This window comes from Fusarium coffeatum (assembly GCF_003316985.1).
Source record: "Fusarium coffeatum strain FIESC_28 chromosome Unknown BRIP53273_contig_136, whole genome shotgun sequence".
NCBI lineage: Eukaryota > Fungi > Ascomycota > Sordariomycetes > Hypocreales > Nectriaceae > Fusarium > Fusarium coffeatum.
In genome coordinates, this window is record NW_022157929.1 from 43,104 (window position 1) to 69,222 (window position 26,119).

At 49.1% G+C, this 26,119-nt stretch overlaps 6 protein-coding genes across 6 annotated transcripts; 2 read left to right on the forward strand and 4 right to left on the reverse strand.

The window, feature by feature from the left end:
- Positions 1-196: 196 nt before the first annotated feature.
- FIESC28_06247 (uncharacterized protein) lies at positions 197-4,016 on the reverse strand (the record flags this gene model as incomplete). Its single annotated transcript, XM_031160391.1, has 5 exons — positions 197-343; positions 398-531; positions 586-3,711; positions 3,841-3,871; positions 3,930-4,016. The coding sequence occupies 5 exons, from the start codon at positions 4,014-4,016 to the stop codon at positions 197-199; spliced, it is 3,525 nt and encodes a 1,174-aa protein (XP_031015437.1).
- A 4,818-nt stretch (positions 4,017-8,834) lies between these two features.
- On the reverse strand, positions 8,835-9,527 carry FIESC28_06248 (uncharacterized protein; the record flags this gene model as incomplete). Its single annotated transcript, XM_031160392.1, has 2 exons — positions 8,835-9,349; positions 9,413-9,527. 2 exons carry the CDS (start codon positions 9,525-9,527, stop codon positions 8,835-8,837), a joined length of 630 nt encoding a protein of 209 aa, XP_031015438.1.
- Positions 9,528-11,175: 1,648 nt separating this feature from the next.
- On the forward strand, positions 11,176-13,609 carry FIESC28_06249 (uncharacterized protein; the record flags this gene model as incomplete). Its single annotated transcript, XM_031160393.1, has 2 exons — positions 11,176-11,454; positions 11,510-13,609. 2 exons carry the CDS (start codon positions 11,176-11,178, stop codon positions 13,607-13,609), a joined length of 2,379 nt encoding a protein of 792 aa, XP_031015439.1.
- A 454-nt stretch (positions 13,610-14,063) lies between these two features.
- Positions 14,064-17,687, reverse strand: FIESC28_06250 (uncharacterized protein; the record flags this gene model as incomplete). The annotated part of the gene is made up of 1 exon (XM_031160394.1): positions 14,064-17,687. The coding sequence occupies one exon, from the start codon at positions 17,685-17,687 to the stop codon at positions 14,064-14,066; it is 3,624 nt and encodes a 1,207-aa protein (XP_031015440.1).
- A 1,025-nt stretch (positions 17,688-18,712) lies between these two features.
- Positions 18,713-19,216, reverse strand: FIESC28_06251 (uncharacterized protein; the record flags this gene model as incomplete). Its single annotated transcript, XM_031160395.1, has 1 exon — positions 18,713-19,216. One exon carries the CDS (start codon positions 19,214-19,216, stop codon positions 18,713-18,715), a length of 504 nt encoding a protein of 167 aa, XP_031015441.1.
- Positions 19,217-22,256: 3,040 nt separating this feature from the next.
- FIESC28_06252 (uncharacterized protein) lies at positions 22,257-24,705 on the forward strand (the record flags this gene model as incomplete). The annotated part of the gene is made up of 3 exons (XM_031160396.1): positions 22,257-22,918; positions 22,971-23,756; positions 23,808-24,705. 3 exons carry the CDS (start codon positions 22,257-22,259, stop codon positions 24,703-24,705), a joined length of 2,346 nt encoding a protein of 781 aa, XP_031015442.1.
- Positions 24,706-26,119: the final 1,414 nt, after the last annotated feature.

A 26,119-nucleotide genomic window follows, 5' to 3' on the forward strand; every position in this document is an offset into this window, starting at 1 on the left:
AACCAGCACCGGCGCTCTCAAATCCAACGAGTGCCCGAATAATTTTCTTTCCCCCTTTTCCATCATAACCCTAGATCGCGTCTCTGTAAGAGTAACCCAAGAATCCACAACTTGAAGGCCTCGGTCTCGATCTCGATCTCGTAAATGAAGGGATACGGTGTTCGTAAGTCCTGTCCGAATAGATATTTCGGGCTCTCTAAGCATCCTCGAAAATCGTATTACTGTTCTCAATGACAAACTGTATCGCAAGGTTCTTGGCATGCATATCTGTCATTTCACGCTCAAGACTTGTATCGCGCATAATGGTAGGTGCAAACACGACAGCCAGGTTCTTGGGAGACATCTGGAAGAGTATGTTAGTAAGTGAGATAGACAACCAATAATGGGTACCACATACCAAGTTCTCAGGTTCACGCTGAGCAACGCGTGCAAGATGGAACATGAGAAACTCAAGACAATCACGATGCCGTTGGGGCATCGAGGCAAACGTCTTACGCAGGTGATCGCTTCGTTCCTCTTCATCCACAATGGCTGTCAATTGTTAGCATTTTACTAGTCTTGTGAAAGGAAAGGAGCTAAACTCACCATTCGACTCAAGAACGCGCTCGTACACATCAAACGTAAGTAGAGGTACTGGAAGCTTGCGGAAATATTGCTTCAGCACACTGGTAACAGCTGTGATGTCAAGGTCGGGATCCGAGATGTCAAAGTTCTCGTCCTTGCTGAAACCATCCTTGATCATGTTGACCTGTGAATTACCACCAGTCTTTCGGTAGATACCCTCTTGATCCATGCCCCTCAGTTCAACTTCTTCGATACATCTTGTTACCACGCTAGGGATTTGTCGTCGTTCGTGGTCAGCTCGCTCTGCGAGATCGGATCCAAAGAGAACTGTGGCAGGTTCGGCTGCATCGGCGGCATTCATAGTACCTCCGGAGCCAGACTTGGGCATGGCGTTCTTCTTTCCGAAGAATCCAAAGCCTTGACGCTCACGTTCGCGCTCCTCCTGCTTCTTGGCTAGCGCTGAAGCAGTACTATGCTTGTCGTGTGTGACATGGCCGTTAGAAGGAGCACCAGCTGGAGCCTCAACTTGGGCGACTGTCATATTGTAGGGCATGCCAATATTCTCTCCGGTAAGTCCACCCTGTTGCTGCATTCTCTCGCGGTCATTCTGGAATGCGACAACGGCTCTGTTGACGCCCTTGGCAACACCCTGGGCCAATCCCTTGGAACCCTTCTTCCAGTTGAACTTCTTAGCCTGACCCTTTCTGACCTGTACCACAGTAGGGCCGGCTTCGACGATAGGCTCCTCATCAGCGGGAACCAAGGTGGCTCCAGTTGACAGACTGGCAGCGTCGAGGTTGAGCGACGAGGCGTTGAGGCCCTTACCGACGCCATAGATGCCAAGAGCGCCAGGAGACTTAATGTCGCCTCCAATCTGTGATTTAAAGCGTTCTTGAATCTGATGTGTCAAATCGTTGTTCATATCAGCAAGCTGTGCGTTCTTGGATGACAACTGCTCAAACTCAAGGAGAGCGCGGTCTCGATCCGCAATGGCTTGGTCCTTCTCTTCACACAATAGGTCACGCTCCTCATGAAGCTGCTCAATAGCGGCTGACATAGCCGACTTGACCTTATCGAGTTTCTGAACAAACTCCTTGATCGCGGACTCTTCCAAATCTCGAGGGTCTACGGGTGTCTTGGTTTCTTTGGCTCGCTCAACATAGCCAGCCAACACTTCCAGCTGTCGAATCATAATCTCAGTCTGTGTGTCAAGAACAGAAACCGTCTTTCGCTTCTCCACAAGCTTCCTGTTAAGGCTCTTAAGATCTTTCTCGGTAGTGAACTGCCTTTCGAGCTCCGCGACTCGCTGCTCGGAGTTTCGTAGTTGTCGTTTGAGGAAGGCAGGGTCGTCACCCGATGTCAGTGACATGGGGCTGCTGATGTCCTGCGCATGATAATCATCAGCGACTGGTGTCCTGGGCCAGCGGGGTGATCCAGTGGCTCGTGTAGTTTCACTGATGCTCCTGGTGTGTCTGTTCCCTGGATGCATCTGGTTGGGTGACTCCACGCTGCCGGTGCGACCGTGTCTTACCGCGTTGGAAACTCTGCGGAGAATCGATGTAGAGCCTTCGTCAGTGCCTAGTATCCGTGCCATATCCTCGTCCATGCTAAAGTCGCCGCCACTGCTCCATCTAGGTAGCTTTGGCGAGACCTTGGGCTCGCCATTTTCATCTTTCTGGCCCCTTTGGGAGCCTGGAGGCGCGGGTGCCGAACGTGGTTGCGTGTAGGTCTTCTTTTGCTCCGAAATGCTTCGAGACGGGGTTTGGCGCGTAGGAGTGGGATCTTCGGGTGATTCTTGTCGGCTCTGTTGGCGGCTGCTGCCATTCGCTAACCTTTCTGTCAGTGTCTGTGAGTAGCCCGGGGACTTGGATGAATAAATACCATTTCTGCCGGAAGAAGAGGGAACATCCTTCCTAGCAAGCGGCTTTGCGTTCTCTGGTCTAGAAGATGTTCTGGTCGATGAATCCATTGATGCACGAAGCTCCTCCTCATCCAGATACCTCGACTCCAGCGACGAGCGAGAGGCAGGTGTGGTTGCGTTGCTATCAGTGTGAGGTAGACTGCCTTGGCCAGCCTTACTTGGTTGTCCATTGCTAGTTCTTACAGAGTTCGTCTCAGCAGGTATACTGGACGATTGCGAGCTGCTCCTTGAGAGAAGCTTCTTGCTCTTGGGGGCCTCTTGCAGCTTAAAGTCCTCTGTGGGTGGGCGACGACCGCTTGTCTTTTGTTCATCGATAGCGGGTGATGGTTTGGCGGACTCCCGTTGTGAGGATTTGGAATGCTTTCGATCAGGTAGCTTGGGCGGGATGTCATGTTCTGAAGTAGATGCTTGACGGCCCTTCGATTGGAAAGCAATATGTGGGGTTGAAGTACGAGAGTCGTTTCTCTTCTCAGAAGGAGGCTTTGCCGAACCGAAATAGTCTCCATCCTTCGATTTACCCTCTCCCAGATTATCAGAAGTTGATTTCGGCGTTGGGTGTGGGCTGGGATCCAGGGCGACCGAGATAAGGAAGCCATCATCGTTAGTATTGTTTTCGTTCCTCGAAACCATGGTTGAGTTGCGGTTGCTTCGGTAGGTCGTAGAGGGCAGATTTAAGCCGTCGGGCTTTCGCTCAGGAGAACGAGCTGGTCGTGAACTGCTGCGAGACGAAGACTCATGGCGGGTGTGATTCCGGGGTCGTGGAGAGAGCTCCGTGGCGGTATCCGAATCAGGATCTACCCGGTCGTTGGAAAATGCGTTTGGTGGTATAGCATTCGCAGGAAGAGCGGGCAAAGACTTCTCTGTGATCATAGGTGAATGCTCTTTTTCTCTTGCTTTTGCAGCGGCTGCAGCCTTTGATTTTTTCCTACGCCTAGCCATCAGAGTTTCGTGACAGCCCATGCAGAATATGCCTTGGGAAGTGCGTGCATATCGAAGGTTCTCGATTTTGCGTTTACAGTTGCGACAACGGAAACATGTGGCACAAAACGCCTGCTCCCCAGTAAGGATAGCTAGGTCTTCAATCTTATTGCCGCAGGCGCTGCAGCTATATGTGCAGTTGTTGCAGATGAGAGATCCATCGCCGAGTAGTAGAAGGTTCGCGTCGGAGTCGAGAAGTGTTCCGCAGGTGTTACAACGGAAGCAATCTAGATGCCATCGGTTGCCGGCTGTTGAAAATGTCAGCTTGCTGTGTCATGGTAAAATGCGCTTTGTAATTCTTGCGGTGAAGTGCTGGTGACTGTCTCGGGTCACCAAGGCACACCGTCAGAAGTGTTGTCCTTCAGTTTGTAACGTACCTAATTCGAACGCTTTGCCTTCCTCGAGGATCTTTGCAACTTGTTAGCAATTCATTCTCAAGTCTGCCGCGAGTACAGTAATATCGTACCTCTCCGCAACCTTTACAGGGGAAGACATCGTCTGTCTCCTGTTCCATTCCAGGACTCTCCAAATAATCTTCCACGATACTGGCCATTGTGGGCAATGTGCTGAAAAAAGAGTGAAACTAGTACTCGTAACTTGGGGCAGAGCGATCGAAATGTGGTGCCTAGAGCGGATAGGGCATTCAGACACAGAATTGTTGCAGCCCAAGGTAGCAAGCAACACGACGCAGCTAGAGAGCAGGCGTCATGGACGATGTCGTATCGGGAGGCAAAGGAGTCGGATCAGGGATCGCGGTGGGCGGAAGTCGTCGAGGAATCGGAGCGGGAAGAAAGTGGTTGAGGCGGTCGGTATGTGTTCGATCGAACGGGGTAGCAATATTTGTTGACAACGTCGACAGAAGTACCCCTACAGAGAGGGAGACTGACAGGAACTTGAATGGAGTTCAAAATTCAGGAAGCAGTGGACAGCCCAGTAAAGCCAGGCTAATAAGTCAAAAGCCAGAGCGAAAGCCAACAGCAAGCAGTCGGAACCAAACCAAACCAGGGGGCGTGTGGAGGGTTTGATGAGGACAAGGGCCCAGGTTGAGAAACGGACAAGGGGTGTCTAACGATGGATTCGCTAGAAGAAGGTCGGCCGGGTTTGGAAGAAGTTGCTGTAATTGTAGATTCGACGTAGGAGGCAATGGAAGCGAAGGAATCTCTACGAGAGAAAAGCTAAGCTAAGCGATGGGTGATGAGCGATGTGATGGAGCGAAATGTCCCAGTCAAGTCGATATCGTTACTGCAGGAGGGATCGGCGTACAACGGAACAGCCAGTGGATGTAAGCTGGATGAAGTACTGAATGGTAAATACGACCCAGAGCAAAGAAAGACAAGCAAAGCAATGACAATGACGACGTAACAAATTCAAGGGATGATGGATGACAAAGTGTTTTGATTATGTTCGGACCCTGCGAAGGCAAAAGGGTAAAGAAAAAGAGAGGATGGATTGGATTGGATCTGATCCGGATATGTCGTGGTCCTGGGGGAGAGAGCAGAGGATTGGAATGAATGGAGACGTCGAGTAGGATCCGAATGTGGATGGGATGAACATGAACAGCCACTGAAGAGGGGGGGGCTCCAGTCCAGCTCAAGACGGGCGGGACTCAGAGCTGGAGGTTCTTAAGGGGGGGTTCCTAGGTCCCAGGGGATCACCCACTAAGCCTGGGACACTGAACAGTGAGAGGGGTCAAGCCCCAGGGGACCAGCGCGCTAAACGGCCCCTAGCCGTTCCAGGCCTGGGCTGGCAGCTGCTTGGCTCGAGGTGATCTCCAGTCTCACCAAGGTCTCCATCTTGGCAGACTGTCATTCAATAAGAGATGTCGAGGGCTTTGAGCGGTCGGGCTTTTTTAGAGAAGCAGGGATTGTACAGTAGTACCTACATCAGGGGCATTTCTAGAGTACACGCAACTACACGCGCAATTGACATTGACTTGTTGTCTCGTATACGATGATACATGCTGTGGAATATTAAAGGTCAAGGTATGGAAAGGTGCACTGCACTGTCTGTCTGACTGTTTCGCCCTGTAAGGTACAACAAACCTTGATTCGAATAAGAACGAAACGTACATAGGCTGATTGGATGTTTAAACTCCCGTCCGCCCTTCAGCCTATTCGATATTGACATGTAGGTGCCGTGTTCAACGATTCAATGCCAGCTATAATAGGGAGCCTTTTATTGGAATGATATTGACCCACGTAGCAGAATAATTGAATCGCCCTTGGTCGAAAGATACACTGAATCAACTCTTTCACATGCTCATGAATTGACTTCGTGTCGTGTGTGTTGCTACGGCATGACTAGGGAAAACCTTGAGTGGCATAATGGGGCGCAGGATTATTCAGATGGTGAAGTTGTCGACATCAGCTCCAAGACTAAATCAAGGTTATGATACTGTTGTATCTGCCACGTTGCTACTAGGCATAACGGATTTATACAAAGTGTAGGGAGCTGAGGGCAGTTTTGATTAACAATCTCGTGGGTTCAAACCTATCATTACAGGTCATCCCACAATCAATCTCTTTCCCATCTCCATTCAAGAGACCGTCCTGAGACTAACGATGCGCCTGAAGAAACAGACAAACCTGACGCCTTACTAGCGCAAGCCGCTAGACGCAGAGTCCAAGGGGCAGGGTAACCTCCAGCAAAAGGCTGAAGCTGGGGGCGCACAAGATAATACAATAGTAAGCTTTGGTCAAAGAAAGTGCACACAACTCTTGAGATGCATTGCATGTTGGAGTAACAGGAACAGGAACGGGCAATGCAAAGTAACAAAAGAGGCGTATGTGGCGGACGCGGCTGGATCATGGTCTGTCTACCGTGCCGTACCGTACCTTATGGAGGGGAGGGGATCGAGCTCCAGCTTCTTTGCAGTGTCGATCCGATGGCCGGGCAGCTCAGGCGGGGTCTGGAGGGATGAGATCACTGACGAGACATTGCTTTTTTTGTAGAGATGTCTAAGCAATAAATCTGCAACATTGAAGGCCAATTGCAATTGCATACAGCACCGTTGATAGATACCGTGTTGTCAGGAGGACTGGAACTCGGAGGTTGGAATCATAAATGCGAGGAATGAAGTCAAGCCAGTGGCAAAACAACCTGACAGGAGAGGAGAGCTTCAGAGTACAGAACAGTTGTACAAAGTCTACTCCGCCAAACGGATACCCGCACAACACGATGGAACTCAGATGCAAGCAGCCATATAAATTAGGTTCTTTGCATATGTATGTCTCTAACTGCTGTGTATAACTGAAGATCATAGCGGGCAAAAGCAAAGCAACGCATGGAAAGTCGAAAAGTCGGTAAGCTAATAACCGGTATTAGTAAGGGAAAAAAGCAACTCAACTCCTCATCATATGTACTGCATGCGCTTCAAGTTCGGTTGTTTCAGACAGATTGGTTGAGTTTTTTCCATGTCATGTACATACAACACATTTTGTGGTCTTGAGAGGACCTGGACCCGAAGAAGGCATTAACGAAACGCACATCATGAAACGTGTGATGGGCCAACGAGAGGATCTTCTCCTTTGCTTCGGTAGAACATCGCTACCGTATCTCAAATGCTACTGTTATGCGAGTACAGTAATTAGAACAACGCCTCCATTCACAGCGCAACTTTATCAGCCCAATCATCTAGGGTTAGACACATTAGACACACTCACAAACAGTTGGCCGAAAGATTCCATCATGAAACCAACGACCCTGAAAAGATATTCAATGCAAGTGTGAGAAAGGGGTCTAGTTCAGTGGACTTGGCTGCATGGATCGGTTTCGAGTGCAGGGGTCTTGATGGGTTTGACTGGAGCTTGTCACGACCATGTCCCTGGAACTTCAATTTCCCTCGAATATGAACTGAGTTGAGTGAGCATCAGACAACCTCTCTTAAACTTGTCACTATCTAAAAACCGTTACCAAGCTTATCCAAGGGCTGACATTACCGGCACTACCTTGTTAATGTCAGTGTCAGTGTCAGCTTATAAACCCTATATCGAACTTGGGTTCGTATCCAGGTATAACCTCATGCAACCTTCACGATATTGGCTTCACACAGCCTTGTAGTAGTAGTTAGATAAATCTCGCTCACCAGTCAGACGACCGCGGCATATCTCGTTCCATGTTGCTGTCACTCAGCTGATCACTTCCCTTGACAGTCAGCGAGGCATATCTTGAAACCCCAGGTCCATCACCTTCGCTTGTTTCAAGTTGTCTATTCCTCAAAGTATGGATAATCTCTTCGCTACAATATCCCTTTGCAGCCGTTTGCACTCTACAACAGCAAAAGACTCTTCTTACAACACACGCAGATCACTATAACTTTTGTCTTTTAGCCGATTCCATCAAGTTTCATGTCTGTACCCTTTTAGCCAGCGGCAGTTTGACAAGTATCAGCCTTCCCTCATTGATCATAAGCGCGCCCGGCAACTTACACCGGATCTTCAAAATTGGATCTCACAAATGTAACACCTGCAGCCAAGCAGTCGTAGTCTATATCATCAAATCTTATAGGCACTAAGTCTGACAAGCTTTCATCCCAAAACCCCGTCTTCGTGATGGGTTTCCTAATTGAGCGTCTGGCAGTTTGAAGATTTGCTTGTTTTTCGAGAACGACCAGCAAGTAACTCACTTGAGGTTGTCTATGCTTCAAGAATGTAGATGCTCGCAAGCTAACCCTTGTTGGAGCAATGACATCGGTTGAAATTGAGGCACGGGTATCTGACAACCAGCAGCTGATGAGTGATGATGCTCAAAGTGCCTCGTATTGTTTCTGGTTGACACTTGATCCAAGCTAGAACCAACCAAAAAGTCAAAATGAGGCCAATGTCAAGTTCGCAAATATCATACCATGCTTTCTAGGGTAACATACGAGGCCCCTTCCCACACAGTAACCCTATTAAGATCGTTCAATGTTACTGACACCGCATTGCCAACCCTGGAGCTTTGTCGTTCTAGACAACGTTTAACATATTGCTTACTTCAGAAGATGTCAGCAGCACAGGGCTCGGACCCGACTCAGGCAGAATGATGAATATGCTGTCACAAGATAGCTTGACTCGATACAAACTACTCAAGCTAAAACAGACCTGGCGAATGTATCCGCGTGTTATGAATCATCTTGAAACGCGATCGCAGACTTGTGATAGCGCTTAAAAATTTGATGATATCACAAATCTTGTGACAATCGCTGTACCAACACGTCTCATACCATTATGATCAATAACATTGTAAGAACCCAAATAATTATTTGCCTTGAATTGATGTGATTATGGCGGCCATTTGGTATCAAACTCGTGTGTCAACTTTTGTCTAACCCAGTAACAGAACCTCTCAAACGCCCTCTCCTAGTCTTCAGTACGCTGTTTCGCTAAGCTCGTTATTTCTTCTTATCACCGACCATCTTCCTGACCTTGTCGAGCAATATGGAACTCTCCCTGCCAAGCTTCTTGTTGCCGTTGCGATCTCTCGTCTTGGCCATAGCCTTCTTAAAGCGCTCTCTCTCAGCAATCTTCTGCTCGCGCTCTTCCTGCCTGCGCTGATACTCGGCCTGTCGAGCTTCTTGCTCCTTGCGACGCTCCTCCGCCTTGGTGAGTTGCTTTTCATAGTAGCCAGGTCGTCGAGTGCGCCGTCTGTTGCCATCAGGATTGTGCTCGCCAACTGAGTTCTCCTGTGCCTTTGCCTCGTCTGCCAGCATGAGATGTCGCGTGGGGTGCATCACCTCGGCCTCTTCCTCTGGTTGCTTTGTCTCGCCATCGCCTGCCTCAGCACCCTCATCCTGAACAGGCTGGACTGGCTTTGCAGGTTGCGCATTTTCTTGTTCACGAGCCTTAATCTTGGCATACGCCTTCTTGACCTTTGCCTTGTGAATCAACTCCTTCTTGACTTTGGTGACTGTGTGATAAAAGTGTAAGTATGCGATGTGAATGAAAATTTTAACAGGAGAATGCGACAAACCTTTTCGTCGCCAGGGGCCGTCTGGCAAATTCTCAGGACCGACTCTGAAGCCATGCTTAGGCTTATTGACCTCTGGAGCGGCATCAGCGCCTTCTTTTTCGTGTTTGGGTGCCATGTCTGTGGCTTTGTAAGTCTCTTTATGAGAATTGTAAGTTGTCGTTGATGAGAATTAGGATGGGACTTATTGGGTCCACTTTTGTTCTCGGTGAAGAAGTGGAGCTCACCTCAGTTCACCTTGCTATAGTGGAGCCATCTGTACTGCACTCTGTAATCTGATCCCAAGACTTCGATACATCAAGGTACCTACCATGAAATAAAAAAGCATACTCAGATAATTCAAACTAAACCGTTGACTCCAATCTATTACCTACGTACGTCAAACCGTTGGGTCAGAGTCACGGTGGCTGTTTCAAAAGCTGCTGGTATATCTGCTTCGGGTTTACAATGCATTGCCAGGTCACACAGATAAACAAGAAAACCCATCTATGTACGATTGAACAGCTGTTGATGTCCATAAGAGGCACAGTATTCGCATCATACTGCAAGCTGCTGCCCGTTCCTGGTTCAGCTTGCTTTTCTACCTTCTTTACTGCCCGCTTACACGTCAAGACTGCATCACACGGCACAGCAAAGTGCATATCAGGGTTCATTCCCAACCGCGCTAAACGTGAGTCTCCGCAAGGGACTGGCTTCTGTGACTGGAGCTTAGTTTTTAGCGTAGTGAAAAGTTTCCTCTTTTGCCGTGTCTTGTGAGTAGCAAAATGGAGTTCACTTGAGATGCTTCATCGTAGACCAAACCAGAAACGTCGTTAGCAGGTCGTGGCATATCTGGGGCCATTGAAGATGACTCCACATTGTGCTCAGTTATACTGTGATCACGAAAGGGTTTGAAGAGAGATTATCGAATGATAAAGATATGAAAGTCATAAATACTACCTGGGCAAAGCATGTGGATGTAAATCAAATTTACAACGTATTCCTTGGTCAAGATTTAGATAACTGAGGTGCTGTATCCGTAGGCAAGGTAGGCTTGTAAAATGGGCTTTTTAGGGAATGATTCACGCTCTTTCACCGCCATCGGCCCCCCATTTGATGATGGAATTAACGTCCCCGTCGTATCATTTACCTCGATGGACCCTGCCGTTTTTGCCCGCCTCGCTTTTACTTGCTCCTGCTCTTGCTCTATCTTACAACTTCTACCTACCAACTTTTGACACGATCAACTTCAAATCGCGTGATCATTTCTGTCTCCTACTTTAATACAGCTGTTTCCCTCTCTTCGCCCTGTTGCTCTGTTTTCTATCGCAATCCTTTGACCTCCCCAGGGGAAGACGGGACCGATTAGACTCTCCATCGTCGCTCTTGAACTGTCGTCATATCGGTGGATGACGTCCCACGATCCCAGATTCCCCATATTCAGCTTCGCTTTTTCTTCGATTTTAGGTGACCCACGCCGTGCCTGACAGAGACAGTCTAGACAGTTCCTCACTCATGGCTTGCATGGCATGATATATCATACCCTTGTCTACCAATCCACTTGGCCAAACTTCTTGTAACCCCGGCCGGTTCTTTCGGTACATACAGTACGATAAATTGATCTGATCTGCAAGACACCCCAACCTCAATATCGGCAACCAACGCCCTGTTTATGACGATTATTTATAAACCCAAACCACCTTTCGGCTTCTTCTTTCTTACACATTCATGACGGATTTTGCTCAAACAACGTACGGCTGCTGTTACAGCTCTCAAATATCGCCGTCATGCCTATCTTCCAGGCCGATTTATATAGTCACGAACCTGAATCCGAACCGGAATTTATTGAACCGACACCAATTAATGCACCTTCCTCTGGGCTGAGACGTCTCTCAGAGGAAAGCATCCGTACTGAGCTGTGTGAAGGACCTATCCCGGACAGTCCACCACGATCCAAAACCCCCGAAAGAGTCGAAGGCGTCGAGGATGCGATATCGGATCGAGCTTCTTTGATCGAGAGACTCAAGAGAGCGCAATCTCCCCCGATATGGATTCCAAACCGCCACGTGCGTTGTGACTCTATTTTGTGTGCGCGAGTGTTTGCTAACACTGTCCATGCAGTTTGAGTCTGTAGTACAACATCATCCAAATTTGGATATCGAGACAAAGGTCCCCCAAACGCCTATCGAAGCTTCAACCTTGCTTGCGCCTGCTCAGATAACACCCGAGAAAACCGATTCGCATTCCGATTTCGATAACAGATTGCGCGATGGCCTCAGTATTGAACGACCGAGATCAGCACTCCACAGTGGTAACTTCACTGAAGAAGAAGCAGTAGCCAAGGACCGTACCACACCAGCCGGTAGGCCGCATAATGGTCGATATCCTGCTCCGGCAGAAACTCCATGGATTGCGACTTCACCCCCTAGACATTACACGCCATTCCAGCACGACAAAGGAGTGCCATTTTCAGCAAGTGCCGAGAGTTTTCAATCGACCAACTCACCTCTGTCTTCATCTTTGTCGTCGAGTTTTGTATATAAACCGCCTACTAGCCCTCTAGTACAAGCTCAGAGCTCTGAGGAGCACGATATGTTGCCAACGGACCCATTCAGTTTTACCGGATATATTGGAACGAGTCGCTATAGGGCACATTCAACAGCTTCATCACCCTGGATGTCTCCCTCTCCGAGATACTCATTACCACAACGTGTGTCTTCGTATCGAAGAGAGGCGTTTCCATACCAGGCGCACCAACCCCGAAGATCATTAACTTCAACTCCAAGTTTCATGCAACCTGGTGCTTCACCACCGACACCAGCATTTCTTCGGCCGCGCAGGTCTTCCGTAGCGGCAGAGGCTTCACCACTTCAGCATGCATCTATGGTTGGCTCCTACGAAGAAAGTATTCTTCGAGGTCGCATGTCGACAACCCCTTCCAAACCACTGGACTTTGTCGCACAGATCGGCGTCCTAGGAAAGGGCAAATGCAAGTCCAGTCTGAAGTGCCCACCTCATGTCAGTCTCTCATTCCCAGCTGTGTACTATAGCTACAGCAGCACGTCACATGGGCGGTCCAACACAGATGATGGGCCGAGCCCGTATGTCGGTCAAATCGACCTTGAAAATGGACTGCCCAATCCAGACGACGAACATCGAGCAAAGAAGAAGGCACAGAGTCGACATGCAGAAAGGAAACCAGCCGAGGATTTGATGGACGTTGGCCTTGAGAACCAGAGTTCTGAGCATATCACACGTCGAAATTCTCGGGCCATTCGCCGGTCCGGCTCTGTGGCAGCAAAAGCCCCTCCAGGCGGAAGTTATCGAATTCCGGAAAAGGGGCAAATTCAGATCATCGTCAAGAACCCAAATAAGACTGCTGTCAAACTCTTCCTTGTCCCATATGATCTTACAGGCATGGAACCAGGAACGAAGACATTTGTGCGTCAGCGCAGCTATTCAGCTGGGCCCATCATCGACAATGCCCCTGCCACAGCTGGGGCGAACACTGATGACCGCCCTATCCTGAGGTACCTCGCTCATCTGCACATCTGTTGCCCTGCTAAGGGTCGGTACTATCTATACAAGAGCATCCGGATCGTCTTTGCGAATCGTGTCCCTGATGGGAAGGAGAAGCTCAGGAACGAAACAACATGGCCAGAGCCTCGCTATACTCCTTATAAACCAATTCGGGTCATGCATCCACCTTTACCTGCGCAGTCTGGCCCTGCTGCTATGCTGGCTACGGAGAAGGCTCTTCGCAGGCGGAGTGTTGGCTTCTTTTCGGGCCCTTCCCGGACTTTCGATGGTATGGAAAACATGTTCCCTGCCAACGATTCTCCATCTGGAGGCTCTGCTGGCGGCAACACCTTACCAGTCGATCCTATTCCCTTCTATCTTCCGGCCCACGCTCGAACGGACAGCGATATCAGCGACAGCACAAGCACTACGGCTGTCCTTGGTAACGATGTCCGGTCTCCTCGGTCGACTCAAGTCAGTCGCCCTTCGACCAAAGATTCGAATACCGGTCAATCACCAGAACCCGCACTTTATGAGAAGCTCAACAAAGGAGAACCGGGATACGGCGGTAATGCCTTTGCTCTCAATAGATCGGGTTCACTCGGTGGTGCTGAGGGCTTGCTCTCACAGCGCCTGCGTTCACTTGGGGTTAAGCAACCCTCTCCCCCGGAAACACCTCGTGGGGATGATATGTCTCCCTAGACAAAAGCTACTGCACATTCTACAAATGACAGCATGAACATACATGCTTTACTGTACATAACTCCTGTCACAGCACAGACATTTACGTTGTTAGATATCTTCAAGTTGGGATAGAGATCGGAGCATTGATTGCTCTAAGTTGCGCTGTTACTGTTTATTCGGCTGGGCTGAACATGGGAATTGGGTAAAGGTAGGAGTTGAAGTGTTTTCAGGGCGTTTTTGGAGCATCTGGATACCAGGCAGATTATGTAACCAAGGTTTAGATAGGCAATTGAATCTACTGCAACACAAACCCCTATTTTGGTGGCAATCAGCCTCTCCATATGTTTAGATCCTCAAGGTGTCTCTCGCAATAATGCTGTAGGGTATTCAAACTCATGATTTGACATTTGTATCATACAAGTAGTCGAAGAAATCTCCGAAGAGCTATTCATACATAATCTATTTTACATCTTCATTCATCATCAGCACGCTTGTTTCGCAACCTTTGCATCTTTGCAGCCTCCACCGGATTCTTCGTGAGGTAATTTGGACGACCACGGGCGACCGGCTGTCTCCTTGCGCCATGACGACGCTGATCATATCGATCCCAGAACTTATTCCAGTAAGCAAACTGCTCGCGGGCTACTCGCATATCCACGGGCTCTTGGCCCATGGCCGAAGCCTTGATCTCGATCTCTCTTCTTTCATCGCGGGGCAGCCACCTTTGCCGCTTCTGCTCTTTCAGATTCTCATCATAGGCATTCTTGCGTGTAAGATACCAATCTCGGGCGAATTTGTTAACCTTGGCTTGCAGGTCCTGCTTCCACTTTACCCTGTCGACAGGCTCTGCTGGTGTTCCGAGGCTGCTCTCGCTCTTCTTTTGCTTTTCCAGTTGTCTCCTCAGGTTGTCCCTGACCTTGAGCAGCGACAGATAAGGCAGACTCTGCAGTATACTGTCGAGCTCACTAGGATCAACCTCCTTGCCGTTGACAGTGTATTTTGTAGGTATAACATCAACCTCCGATGTGGTGAAGGCGTGGTGCAGACGGGGGTATTTCTCCTTCACTGTAGAGAGAAGACGAGAGACAATGGGATCCCAGGCAGCCATCTTGCGCATCTCCAGCCACTTCGCCTGTAGTCGCAGGACAAGTCTTGGAGGCGCTGACAACATGCGAGAGTTTTCTCTCTTGTGTGGGATATCTCGCTTGAAGGCCCAGCCGTCCCAAGTTGGCATGAGCAATGTCTCGCACCAGTACATAGCGCGATCCCACTTGCCGAGTTCAGAGAGGTTGCTTATGACGATAACCCAGTTTTCTCGGGTAAGCTTAAAGCCTGCTGCCATGACTTTGTCGATAGTATCGCTCAAGCCTGCTCCATCATTCATCTCTCCATACACGCGTGCCACTACATTCACAGCGCGAGACAGTTCATACTCAGTACCAAGAGCAATACCTTCTCCTGAACGTTTTCGGCTCGAAGCATAAACGTCTGCCCAGGTCTTCTCCCAAAGTTCCAAGGCCTTGTCGTAGTTCTCATCCATGTAATGCGCATGCATCAAAGCAGACATGATTTCAGGCGGAAATTGGTTGGTCTGATATTGCGGGAAGATCTGAACGAACAAGCCCATCATTTCTTCGATCGAGATGAATTCTCGAAGTTCGACAAGTAAAGCAATTGCTCGACCGATCTTAGGAGTAGATCGCATTAGATCCGCAATGCTCCCGGCATCGGCGAAGTCTTCAGGTGCAGATTCGTCCTTAGCAGCCGCGACCGCCTGTCGGAAGTACTCAACGAGTTCATTCGCTAGATACCTTGTTCGGTCGGCGCCTGGCTTCTTTTTGTTGGCATGAGTGACGAGGGCAACTAAAGCATTAAAAGTTATAGGCAGCTCTGACTTCTGAAGTTGGGCAAAGAGAGTTTCTACGACTGGAGACTCTCCGAGTCGTGCAGCTGCAGCCATGACAATGGCATAATGATCGGGTGTGACATGGAACAAACGTTCATTGACAGCACGCTTCAAAAGCGCGTGTGCCGCAGGAATTCGGTTGACCCTGACAAGGGCTTGGAGAAGAAATTCGTACGTCTCGTCGTCCCATTCAACTCCAAGTTGTTTCATCTGCTTGAGTAGTTCATACACCTTTGTAATCTTTCCTTCGACGCCGTTGTAATTGAGCAGTTGGTTCCAGATGGCTTGCGAAGCAATCTTGCGGTGGGTCATTTCAATGCACAAACTCTCCGCCGCAGCGAGTTGACCGCTTCGACAGTAAGCTACTACCAAAGACAGTCCCATCTCTTTTGAGATTGGTACACCTTCACGCTGAGATCTGTCGAAGTATTCCAGAGTTGTGTCCAGGTCACCCTTCTTGGAACTCATCGCCATGACGTGGGCATAAGTATAAGAGCTTGGCTGGTGTTGGCTTGTGATTTGATCGAACAAATCCAAGACACCGTCGTAGTCATTGGTTCTCATGTAAGCCTTGAGCAGTGTGTTCCAGATATCGACATCAGGTTGAACGTTGTACTCCTTGACCATCCTTTCCATCTCTTTCTTGACGCCCTCGACATCTCCAACTTGAGCATAGACGTTGATCGTGCTTCTGAATCCTCGGGGTTCCTGAATTATCTCAGGGTACTCCTTCGCAAACTGAGCCCAAAGCTTCTTGACTGATGGCACATCTCCTTTTGCTGCATAGTATTTTAAAAACTTTTCGTATCCCCATTGATTCAAACCGCCTTTGATTCGAACCCAGTCTTGGTACAATTCTTCCAATCTAGCTCTGTTCCTTGGGAAATTCACTTTGAACAAGCCGCGGTACACCGCCATGGTAGGCGCTGCATCTGGCAATAGTCGTTGCTTTTGATAAATGGCGGGGAGCTGTTCCATTGTGTATCGGTCTTCTAGTTTATCGTACCAACGATTGAACATGGTGTTCATATATGTGTTATATTCGAAGTTATCGCCAAGAGCCTCGAGAATGATGCTTGCCTGAGCCGGGGGACACGGCTCCCGTAGAGCCAATGTAGCAAAGAATCTCCGCAGTGCAGACAAAGCTCTCTTGGCAGCCATGTCCTTCTGGATCTCCTTATGTTGATCTTTACCCTCGCCGACCAGGTAGTTTCTGAAATCAAGATAGAGGTCTCCCTTTTTCTTGAGAGTCCCAAGCTGCTGCAATCGCCCCACATTTGGCTTCATACCGGGAGTCCTTTTGTCCATCCTCTTGTGATATGAAGTCCAAACATCCAGGGCGACTGGCCAATTCCGCGAGTTAACGGTATCTGCCATCAGAAATTCTAGGCCGTGGCTGAGCCCCCCAATCTCTAATCCTGTTTTGAAAGTTTCCACGGCTCCTGGCAGGTCTCCGGATCGCAAAAGGAGGAGGATGGCTGCGGACAAGAGTTCATTGGTCCACTCGGGCGTGGGGATCTGACGAAAGACTGAGAGAGCTCGCCCTGTCTCAACAATACTGTGGGAGCGGGAAAGATAATTGACGAGAGGACCACGCACAAGACGCCGTTGCTCGCCATCCATCCCAGAGTAAATATCCCAAGCTTGCTGAAAATGACGTCCCTTGGTGCCCATGATGTTTTGGAGCAGTTCCAAATCCGTCTGACCTCTTTTCGGTATTATTGCCTCTGTGCCAACCCATATATTCGTGTCATCCTCTGGTTCTGGATCTTGGAGTTTCGAGTCCTTGTTGGGCCAACCACCTTCATCTGTCGTTGACTCGTCATTGCTGGGCGGTGTCGTTATTGAAGAGTAAGTTCGTCTATTCGAGACAATCGCCGTTCGTTGCGCATTTTGAGGATTCGGTAGTTCAGGGTATAGACGGCGTAAGAGAGGTATAGTCGAGGTAGGATATAGGAAGTCGAGCATCAGAACCGAGGCGAAGAGGTTCGCTTGGAGCTGCTGTGTTTCCGGTTCGGGAGTCGCAGCTCCAACTGGTCTCATTGAGCCAGGAAGAGAGCTGGAAATATCGATAGCGGCGGCGCCATGCTGCCAGAAGCCTGTATGTAGCTTTTGAGATCGATTCGAGGGCCTATGGATTATCCGTTGAAGGCTGCGCGACTCCAAAGCCGCAGCGGTTCGTTCGAGCATTTGCGCCAGGCGGAGAGTGAGGATTAAGTCGTAGAGTTGAGAATACACGCAGTCATGCTTGGTGGCAACCAGACAGAAAGGTGAACAGAGTTGAGACCAACAGCTACAGGTCGAGCTGCAGGGATCCAAAAGGTGGTGAAGGAAAGAACGAGAGCCGTTATTAGTTGTAATGTACACACGGCAAGGCCGGAGAAGAGAGAGAAATGGTATCCAGAGAACGCCCCAAGAAACCGAATGCTCCAGTCGCTATGTTGAGGCAACAAAAAAGTTGAGCTGGACCCTCTAGTAAATATCGATGTCGTTAACATCAGTCCATATCCACCACCAAAAAAGTGCTTAGGGTAGAATCTGACCAATCAGCGAGCTTACATAGAAGCGAAATAGCGGAGCCGACCGTTGCACTTCAGGTCCAGATCATCATTGACTCTTCCTGCACTTTAGACTACATGGTAGGAGAACATATGAAATAATGTATTCACTCTATGCCAGCTTGTATAGGCATTCGGGCTACTTTATTCTGGCAACCTAAGACTTAGAGGGCAATTCTTTGCTAGATAATTGCAGTATCAATTTGAGAACTTCATCAATTTATTTGATTGTATGAAATAGATCCAGGATATATGTATCATCCTTCAACCGACTCATAAACAATAAGTAGAACATTCCATCCAATCCTCCCAGCGCCGTCTTATTCATAGCTAAGTACCCAAAGTCAAATCAAGTCAAGAGATCTCAATTTCTTGAATAACAAATGAAACTCCATATGCAACCAGTTTAATAGCAGGACACAATCTTGTGAATGCGAGATAACCAGCTCTCAGCGCAACGCAACGAGAAACAGAAAATGAACAAGGACACATCCCGTCATCGTACAACATGGATTAAGTATATGGGTATCGGTCTGGTTTCCGGTAATTTTTTTTCGTCTTTATACATCTGATCGTGGGGCAGGGGTAATGGATACCAGAATCGAACGAAAGTTGAAAGTGGTTCCTTTTCCTTCAAGTAGGTAGTATTATCGAATATTAAGCGTCCGACTTTACTTCGTCGGCGGTGTCAGACGACGAGGCTCGGACCTCGTTCCGCAACCCGGACAGACCATCGGTGAGCTGTTGAGATCCAAGCTCCATCTCCAACCGAGGGCCCCGGCTCTGGCTCCGAGTTCGCTGCCTTCGACGAGCAGGTAGATGCTGCTGGAGCTGCTGTTCAATGGGGGATGAAACTCGGGAAGGGCAGTGCTCTCTTCGAAGGCGAGCATGAAGCAGACGACGTCGGGTGGGAGAAGGTACCCTTCTAGGCGAGGAAGGTCGAGATGTGTAGCTTAGAGCTGGAGAAGCGGCACGACGGCGGGAACGGCCTCGGAGGTTGCTAGACTCGTCTGCTGGTGCAGCTCGGAATGAGCGAACGCTGCCTCGTCGGGTCATGCTTCGTTCTCTCTTACGGCCTCGAACATCGTGGTCGGCAGTTGGGGAGATGATGGTAGGTGGCTCAGTGTAGGATGAGGAGCCAGGTGCGACTCGAGCAGTCATGTTGTGCTTTTGTTCTTTGGCGAGACTAAGATATGATAGATGGTAGGCAGTTGTTGAGTGGTTGTGAAACCGTAGCAAGTTGTATAGTTGAAAAGACAGAAGAACAAAAGATCAGGAGGTAAACAACGAGCAGATCGAAAGTAAATATCTGAAAGAACGGTTTCCGGGGTCTGTGATCACTTGAGCAACGACTGGGTAATGGTGGAGGACTGCAGAAGACGTGGCAGTGGTAGGTAGCAGTATCCGTATGTAAGTTCAAGATGGGCCCAGGGTATTATTTTTGTTTGGGTTGCAGTTAGTCAAAGAGAGTGTCTGAGCAAATGGAGGGCCTCGCTCGGCATTTATATAAATAGTTGTCACATAAATAAAAAGGGGAAGGAAACAACTGGGAATGGCTGCTCCGTACATGTACAGTACCGTAGTAGTTTAGTTAGGCCAAGGGATTGAAACGAAACCTTGAAGGGAGAAACCGAGTGACCTTGGACTCTACAGGGAGGATACGATACGGTAGTAATGGAGGTGTCCATGCTCTAGCCTAGTCGCCTAGAAAAGACCCGCAATGCACTGCAGGACGTTACCTTTAGTGGAGGGGTGCCTAGGGTGCGTGTGCGGCATTGACATCCCGGGGGGATGGGGTCCATGTTCAAGTCAAACATCCTTGATAGAAACAGTTGATGAGTATGTACTATTCTATTCCATTTGGAGCGTCTCATCTCATGTTTGTTTGAGGCAATCAGATGATGGATGGAATGGTCACGGCTCATAATTCGTCCACCCTCACTCGCTTATTTAGACAAGACAAGCCCTGGTTAATCTCCTGAATAACTGTCTATCAACAATATTATCTCTAAAGATATAGATACTGTATGTGTATGATAACAAGGCAAAGGGATCGCCTCTCTGCCGGCGTCGAACTCTGTTGCTTAGCCTCCCATCGCAGGATCGAACCTTGAATAGCAGCATCTCATTTCACAAGGCGTCAAGGTCTCTCCCATCCAACCCATTTCTTCCTTTCCCCGCGCTGTGCTCTGCTGTGCTGCACGGAGGGGGCCGTTGTACAGTACAGACCTACTACTGCACAGCATCTAAGCTGTCTCTGTACAACAGACTAGTCTGCCTTGTCTTTGGCTTGGCTCTGTCGGTGGCACAACCATCTCAAGACAAATTCATCAGCAAAAAAGAAAAGATGTTCTGGCTTGGGTTGGTATGGAGAGACTTTCCCTAGACAAGCCCTACCCCAGATAGACAAGAATGACTCTTGATCTCCAGATGATCATACCAGACTAGAGCTCACGAAACACAGCGATGCATACCATGACGTATCAGGCTCTACAAAACATGCTCAGTCGTGTCTCTTGTCCCTGTAAATCATGTCTGAAAGATAAAGGTACAGTTGAGAAATACAAGAACCCCTGTGTATCAGCAAGATTGATCGATTGTCAAGAAACCTGCAGATGAGGAAAAATAGTCCGCTGCAGCTGCAATTAAGTTCCCTTTTTGATGGTGTATAGCCGTCATCATCAGCAGTTTACCACACCAGACAATATGTAATGCACCAAGCTTTGGCGCCGGGTACTTGCTTGCATTTGCAGCTTCTGTTCCCCCTCATCATAGTTGCACGCGATCAGAGGATTTTGTTAGCGCCCAGGGCACTTGAGGTGCAACCCTCGTTGGCTCAGCCCTGGTTCGGTACATTAGCTTCTCCTCTCTCGAGTTGGTGGCGCTCTTTTGAAGATTCCCTCTTCATTCCCCGTTGATCTGGAAAGGGAAACAGTAGGTACAAGGGAGACTTTGCACTTTCAGCAGCATCTGGTTAGATCTTGGTTTGTTCCAAGTGAGCTGCCAGCATGCAGACAGAAATCTGTCATGCAATGTAACACAAAAGGCCGAGACTCTTCGTCCAACGCTCTCTCCCGTAGGATAGCGGAATGATGATTTCTAAAAAAGGTTGCCTCAAAGTCAAAAGCATCAGACTAAAGGGAAAGTAAAAATGCCCGCTTATTCTGCCATGCGGGAAATGGAATGGGAATTGTAAAGTATATATATCGGACGATTAATCCGGTCATGATAGAGTTTCTGACTTATAGAGATTGAGAGTTGGTTGGTTGCCTGTTCTTGTAAGCGGACTCAAATGTCCGGGACCCCGTCCGTTCCGTATCCTCTTCCGGAGCATTCGGCGCCGGGAGGATCACTGACCACTCAACCATGCCGTGCTACTGTAGCTGTAGCTAGCAGTTATTGATAGTGCAATGGAGAAAAGAGAAAAGGCATAGCCAAGCTCCAAGCCAATTTTAAAAGCATAAACTAGAATCCGCATTTGTTCATATCAAAAGTCTGTTAAGTTCCTGCGCGTTCCTGATGAGCAAAGATCAACCAATTGCTTACTGTACTTGGCCTCCAAGCCAATGGATCTCCCTTATTCCATTGTTGTTGTTGTTTTTAGATCAATCTTTTTATCCCTAGTTTGAAGTTCCAGTGCCTCTTCCGGGCTTCCTCTTGGCTGGGTTTAGGGGAGACTCAGACAGACTCAGGGGTACGTATCCACCAATCAAGCTCGGGCCCCAGTTCCAACGCGGAGGCTGCAGTCAAGTGGAGGAAAGCCCGTGGCTTTTTTGGCCTGTCCTGGTCTGGCCTGTCACAAGCTTGAAAGCATGACAACTTCAAACTGGCACCATCGTCATCCTGCAACCGGCTTCCTTTTGGTTGTCACTGTCAACGAGAGCGCGTTATCCTGTTGTTGATGTACTTCTCTTCTTCATCTTCCTAGATCTCCTTTTCTTCTTCTTCTCATTCCTCTTTATCCCTTCTTTATAACCTAGATACTTAACATTTACTCCTTTTTCCCGAAACGGGCCAACAACAACACCACAGACTCTGAACCCATTTATAATCAATCCTTCTTCGGCCCCTCTCAACGATAACGACGCGCGTCTCGAACGAGGAATCATCCAAAATCACGAACATACGTACCTAGCAGCGTGGAATGGCCTTGTCAATCTCGTGAAATCACACATAATCGCTTCTACATACAATCGCCAATATGCCTCGGTCACGACCCGCGACAACAGGCTATGAACGCCTCGCACAGGCCGACGACTTCAGCGACGACTCAGAAGAGGATCCTCTCACCCAATCATACGCATCTCTCCAGCCCGCAGCTGCACCCCGATATGGCCCTGCTTCGCAGCCGCGCCATCGCTCCGGCATGGCCAGTCCCAAATCGTTGACCTCATCTTCTCAACCCAAATTCCGTCACCGTTCAGGAAGTAGCGCTGGTGTTGATTTGAAAGCCATCAATGCTCGTCTAGAGCGCTGGGCCGACGAGATTGCGTCGCGTTTCAAGCGCAAGGGCAAGAATCAGCATGGCGAAGAGGAGCGCCTTGAAATTCACTATTCTGTCTTTCAGCCTCCCGAGGGTGTTCGCCCGGTGACTGCTGAGAGTACCGCAGTGCCGCATGAGGGTGTCATGTCAAAGGCAGAGTTTGAGGTCATTGTCGAAAGCGTAAGGAGCGCTATCCGACAAGAAATTCACCCTAGCATGATTTCGCAGGGCAGTTCTGGCAGTTACTTTGCCCGCAATCCAGATGGCAAGATTGTGGGTGTTTTCAAACCCAAGGATGAGGAGCCTTACGCAGCAGGAAATCCTAAATGGAACAAGTGGATTCACAGAAACTTGTTCCCATGCTGCTTTGGACGAGCTTGGTATGTCTTTCCTCGGTTCCTGGCCGAGTACTCTAACTAACAAATTCTGTAGTCTTATTCCTAACCTCTCGTATGTAAGCGAGGCAGCTGCATACGTCCTTGATTGTCAACTGAGAACACACCTTGTTCCATATACCGATGTCGTATGGCTTGCCTCCAAGTCTTTCCACTACCCTTTCTGGGATCGCCGCAAATTCCAACGCAAGAAGACCCCCCTTCCTGCGAAGCCGGGCAGTTTCCAGGTCTTCCTGAAAGGATTTAAGGATGCCAATGTTTTCCTTCGTGAGCATCCTTGGCCAGATCAGTACTGGTCAGGATTCCGAACAAACGACAACCAAAACAAAAAGAAGAAGAGATGGACCGAAAGCTGTCGCCCTTCAGGAAACGCCTCCCCGAATGACGGATACAATAGCGACGACGAAGAAGCTGCTCAAGCCGCGAATCTCTTGGGTCCTGATAATTTCATTTGGACCGAGAATCTCAAGGAGTCGTTGCGCGAGGAGCTCGAGAAACTAGTCATTCTCGACTACATAATGCGAAACACAGATCGAGGCTTGGACAATTGGATGATTAAAGTGGACTGGGAGACAGGCAAAGCCTCAATAGCGTCAGACCCAATTCAACTGAATATGGAACCAGTTGCGGAGGAGGAGGGCCCTCGACCTGTCGACTTGTCTCAGCAAGGACCTCGTGCTACAAGAGCATCGTACCCATACAAGCAACAGAGACCGATGAGTGCTTCTAGTCGGAAACATGTCGGAAACGAGCCGGTTATCACAGTTGGAGCCATTGATAACTCATTATCATGGCCCTGGAAGCACCCAGATGCTTGGAGAAGGTAAGGCTAGAGTCACTCATTACAGTATTAGGACCAAACTAACACATTCAGTTTCCCTTTTGGTTGGCTGTTCCTGCCCGTTGATCTCATCGGTCGTCCATTCTCTCAAAAGACGAGAGACCACTTTCTCCCTCTGCTGACATCGACCTCGTGGTGGACGCAAACAGTTCTCTCGCTGAAGAGAGTGTTCCAAATGGATGTCGATTTCCAAGAGCGCATGTTTGCGAAGCAGGTGGCAGTCATGAAGGGACAGGCCTGGAATGTCGTTGAGACGCTCAAGACTCCGGACCATGGCCCTCTTGAACTCACTCGCAGAGCACGAGTTTGTGTTTGGGACGATCTGGTCGATGTGCCTGTTGCGGTTCCTATGCGTAATACGTCTTCAGAAGCCCGCCGCAATCCCCACGTTCGTCAATCGATGGATGAAGCCGACATTGCAAGCTCGGCCCCTGCTAATAACCCTCCAATCGAAGACCTTCTTGGCCTCGCCAGTGCGCCCGCAGATATGCCCCATCCGGGTCGGTTCGAGCTCTCATCCCCCACCGGAGAAACGGCTCTATCGCCAGGCGAGCAAATGTCAAGTGAACCCAACTACTTGGCACCAACAGAGCAGCAGCACAGTGGAGATGTGACTGAACGTCCGGCCGTCCGGCCAACTGGAGTTAGGAACAGTTACCAAGGACCAGTTCGCGCACTGAACATGTACGAGCCCGCACGCCAACAAGCATCGCGGCGGCAGCGAAGATATTCATTCGCCAATGCCGCTGCTCGTCGCAACAGCAACTCCGTTGCACAGCAGTACTATGGTGACCATGAAAACTACACGGATGATCTGGAAGGTGATCTAGGATATGCTGCAGCAGAGGGACAAATGGGAAATCAACGAAAGGTCATTGTGGAGCGGCTCGAGGCCGTCAAAAGTAGGAACCCCGTCTTTGAATGCTGGTGAGGGCCTCAAATGTGGCTGCCAGCGCAGGCCTTGGCTTGCTTCACGGTATAAACTGTTGATTGCCCCGCGACATTTCATGGGCGTTATGTACCTGCAACGCTATCCGTTCTGTCATACTGTAGATGTTCTCTCCTTTAGCGCATGACGTTACTTTCATGCCAGGGTCGTCTCTATCTTACCCATTCAGGGGTAAATATGTTACATCTGTACGGCATCGACTTCGGCCGCCTATGCAGTTTGCTCTGACATTTGGTTGGTGTTACTGATTTAGGATTCATGTGCATGATGGTGATTGGTAAGGGCATTGGGAAGAAGAAAACAAGGGATAGTCTTTTTGATACGACGTGCTTTGTCTCAGTGAAAAGCCAATGCATTGTTATCGCTTGGAAAAGAGGGAAGAAAAACGAGTACGCCGACGGCGCATGCGGACAAGGCAAGGGATCTAGCTGACATGCATAAAGAATCAGTGACAACAAGCAAGACAGACATGGTGTGGGCAAACGGCGCGGGGCTAACAGTTAGCCGACCATTGTTTGCTACACAGTACACTTTGGACTTGTGGTTCTAGTCTTTGCTTTTTTGTTGCTCTGCATTGGCTTTCCTGAGCTCGAGGAGAAGTATGCATTATGATGGGTTGAGAATCAAGACGTCGTTATGACAAACCACCACAAGCTAGAAGAACCAGACGTTAAACGAGCTATTTTTCGTGGATGATCATGGTAGCATCCGTTGCAACCCTTGTTCTTTAGGATAGGTGATAACTATTGGATGAACGCATTTCATGAAAGTGCCGCTGTAACAAAATCTGCCCGGAGAAAAGGTCCTGAGTGATGTGTTGATTCTGCGGGATGTAGTGTCTGTACTGTACATACAACCATCAACCCACCATTTTACCAGCTCTCTGGTCAGATCCCGACGGTCTGGGTCGGCAAACCATGGTCCGAGCATGGCTCCCCTGTCATCGTGGTAGGTAGTCAGGTAGTGCTAGTGATAACGCATTAGCTCTTGTTCGTTGCGTGAGTGAGGCAACATTGCTGCCATACGTCCTAGCAGTCGGCCGTCTATTACTGCCCCCTCTTTGAGCTCGCTTACAAGTCTTGTTATCCTGATTTTCTTGGAACCCACTGTTACTGGCCCTATCTGTATGAGCGAGTGCCAGATGAGGCTTCACCACGTCACTAGAGTCTAGAGAAGTGGCATTCAAGCCAAGACCCCCTTCTAAAGCGAAAGCTTGGCTTGGTGGCTTATCTCTCCCCACAGACTCCCTGCTGGCGGCCCGCCACGGCTGGCATCAAAAATCTGGTTGCGGATACAGTACATAGTCTCAGCAGCCACTGGACCCTTCTTAAGCTAATTCATGTGAGCCGACTGACGTTCTCAGCTTTGGGATAATTTGTCCGGACATCGCTTGTAG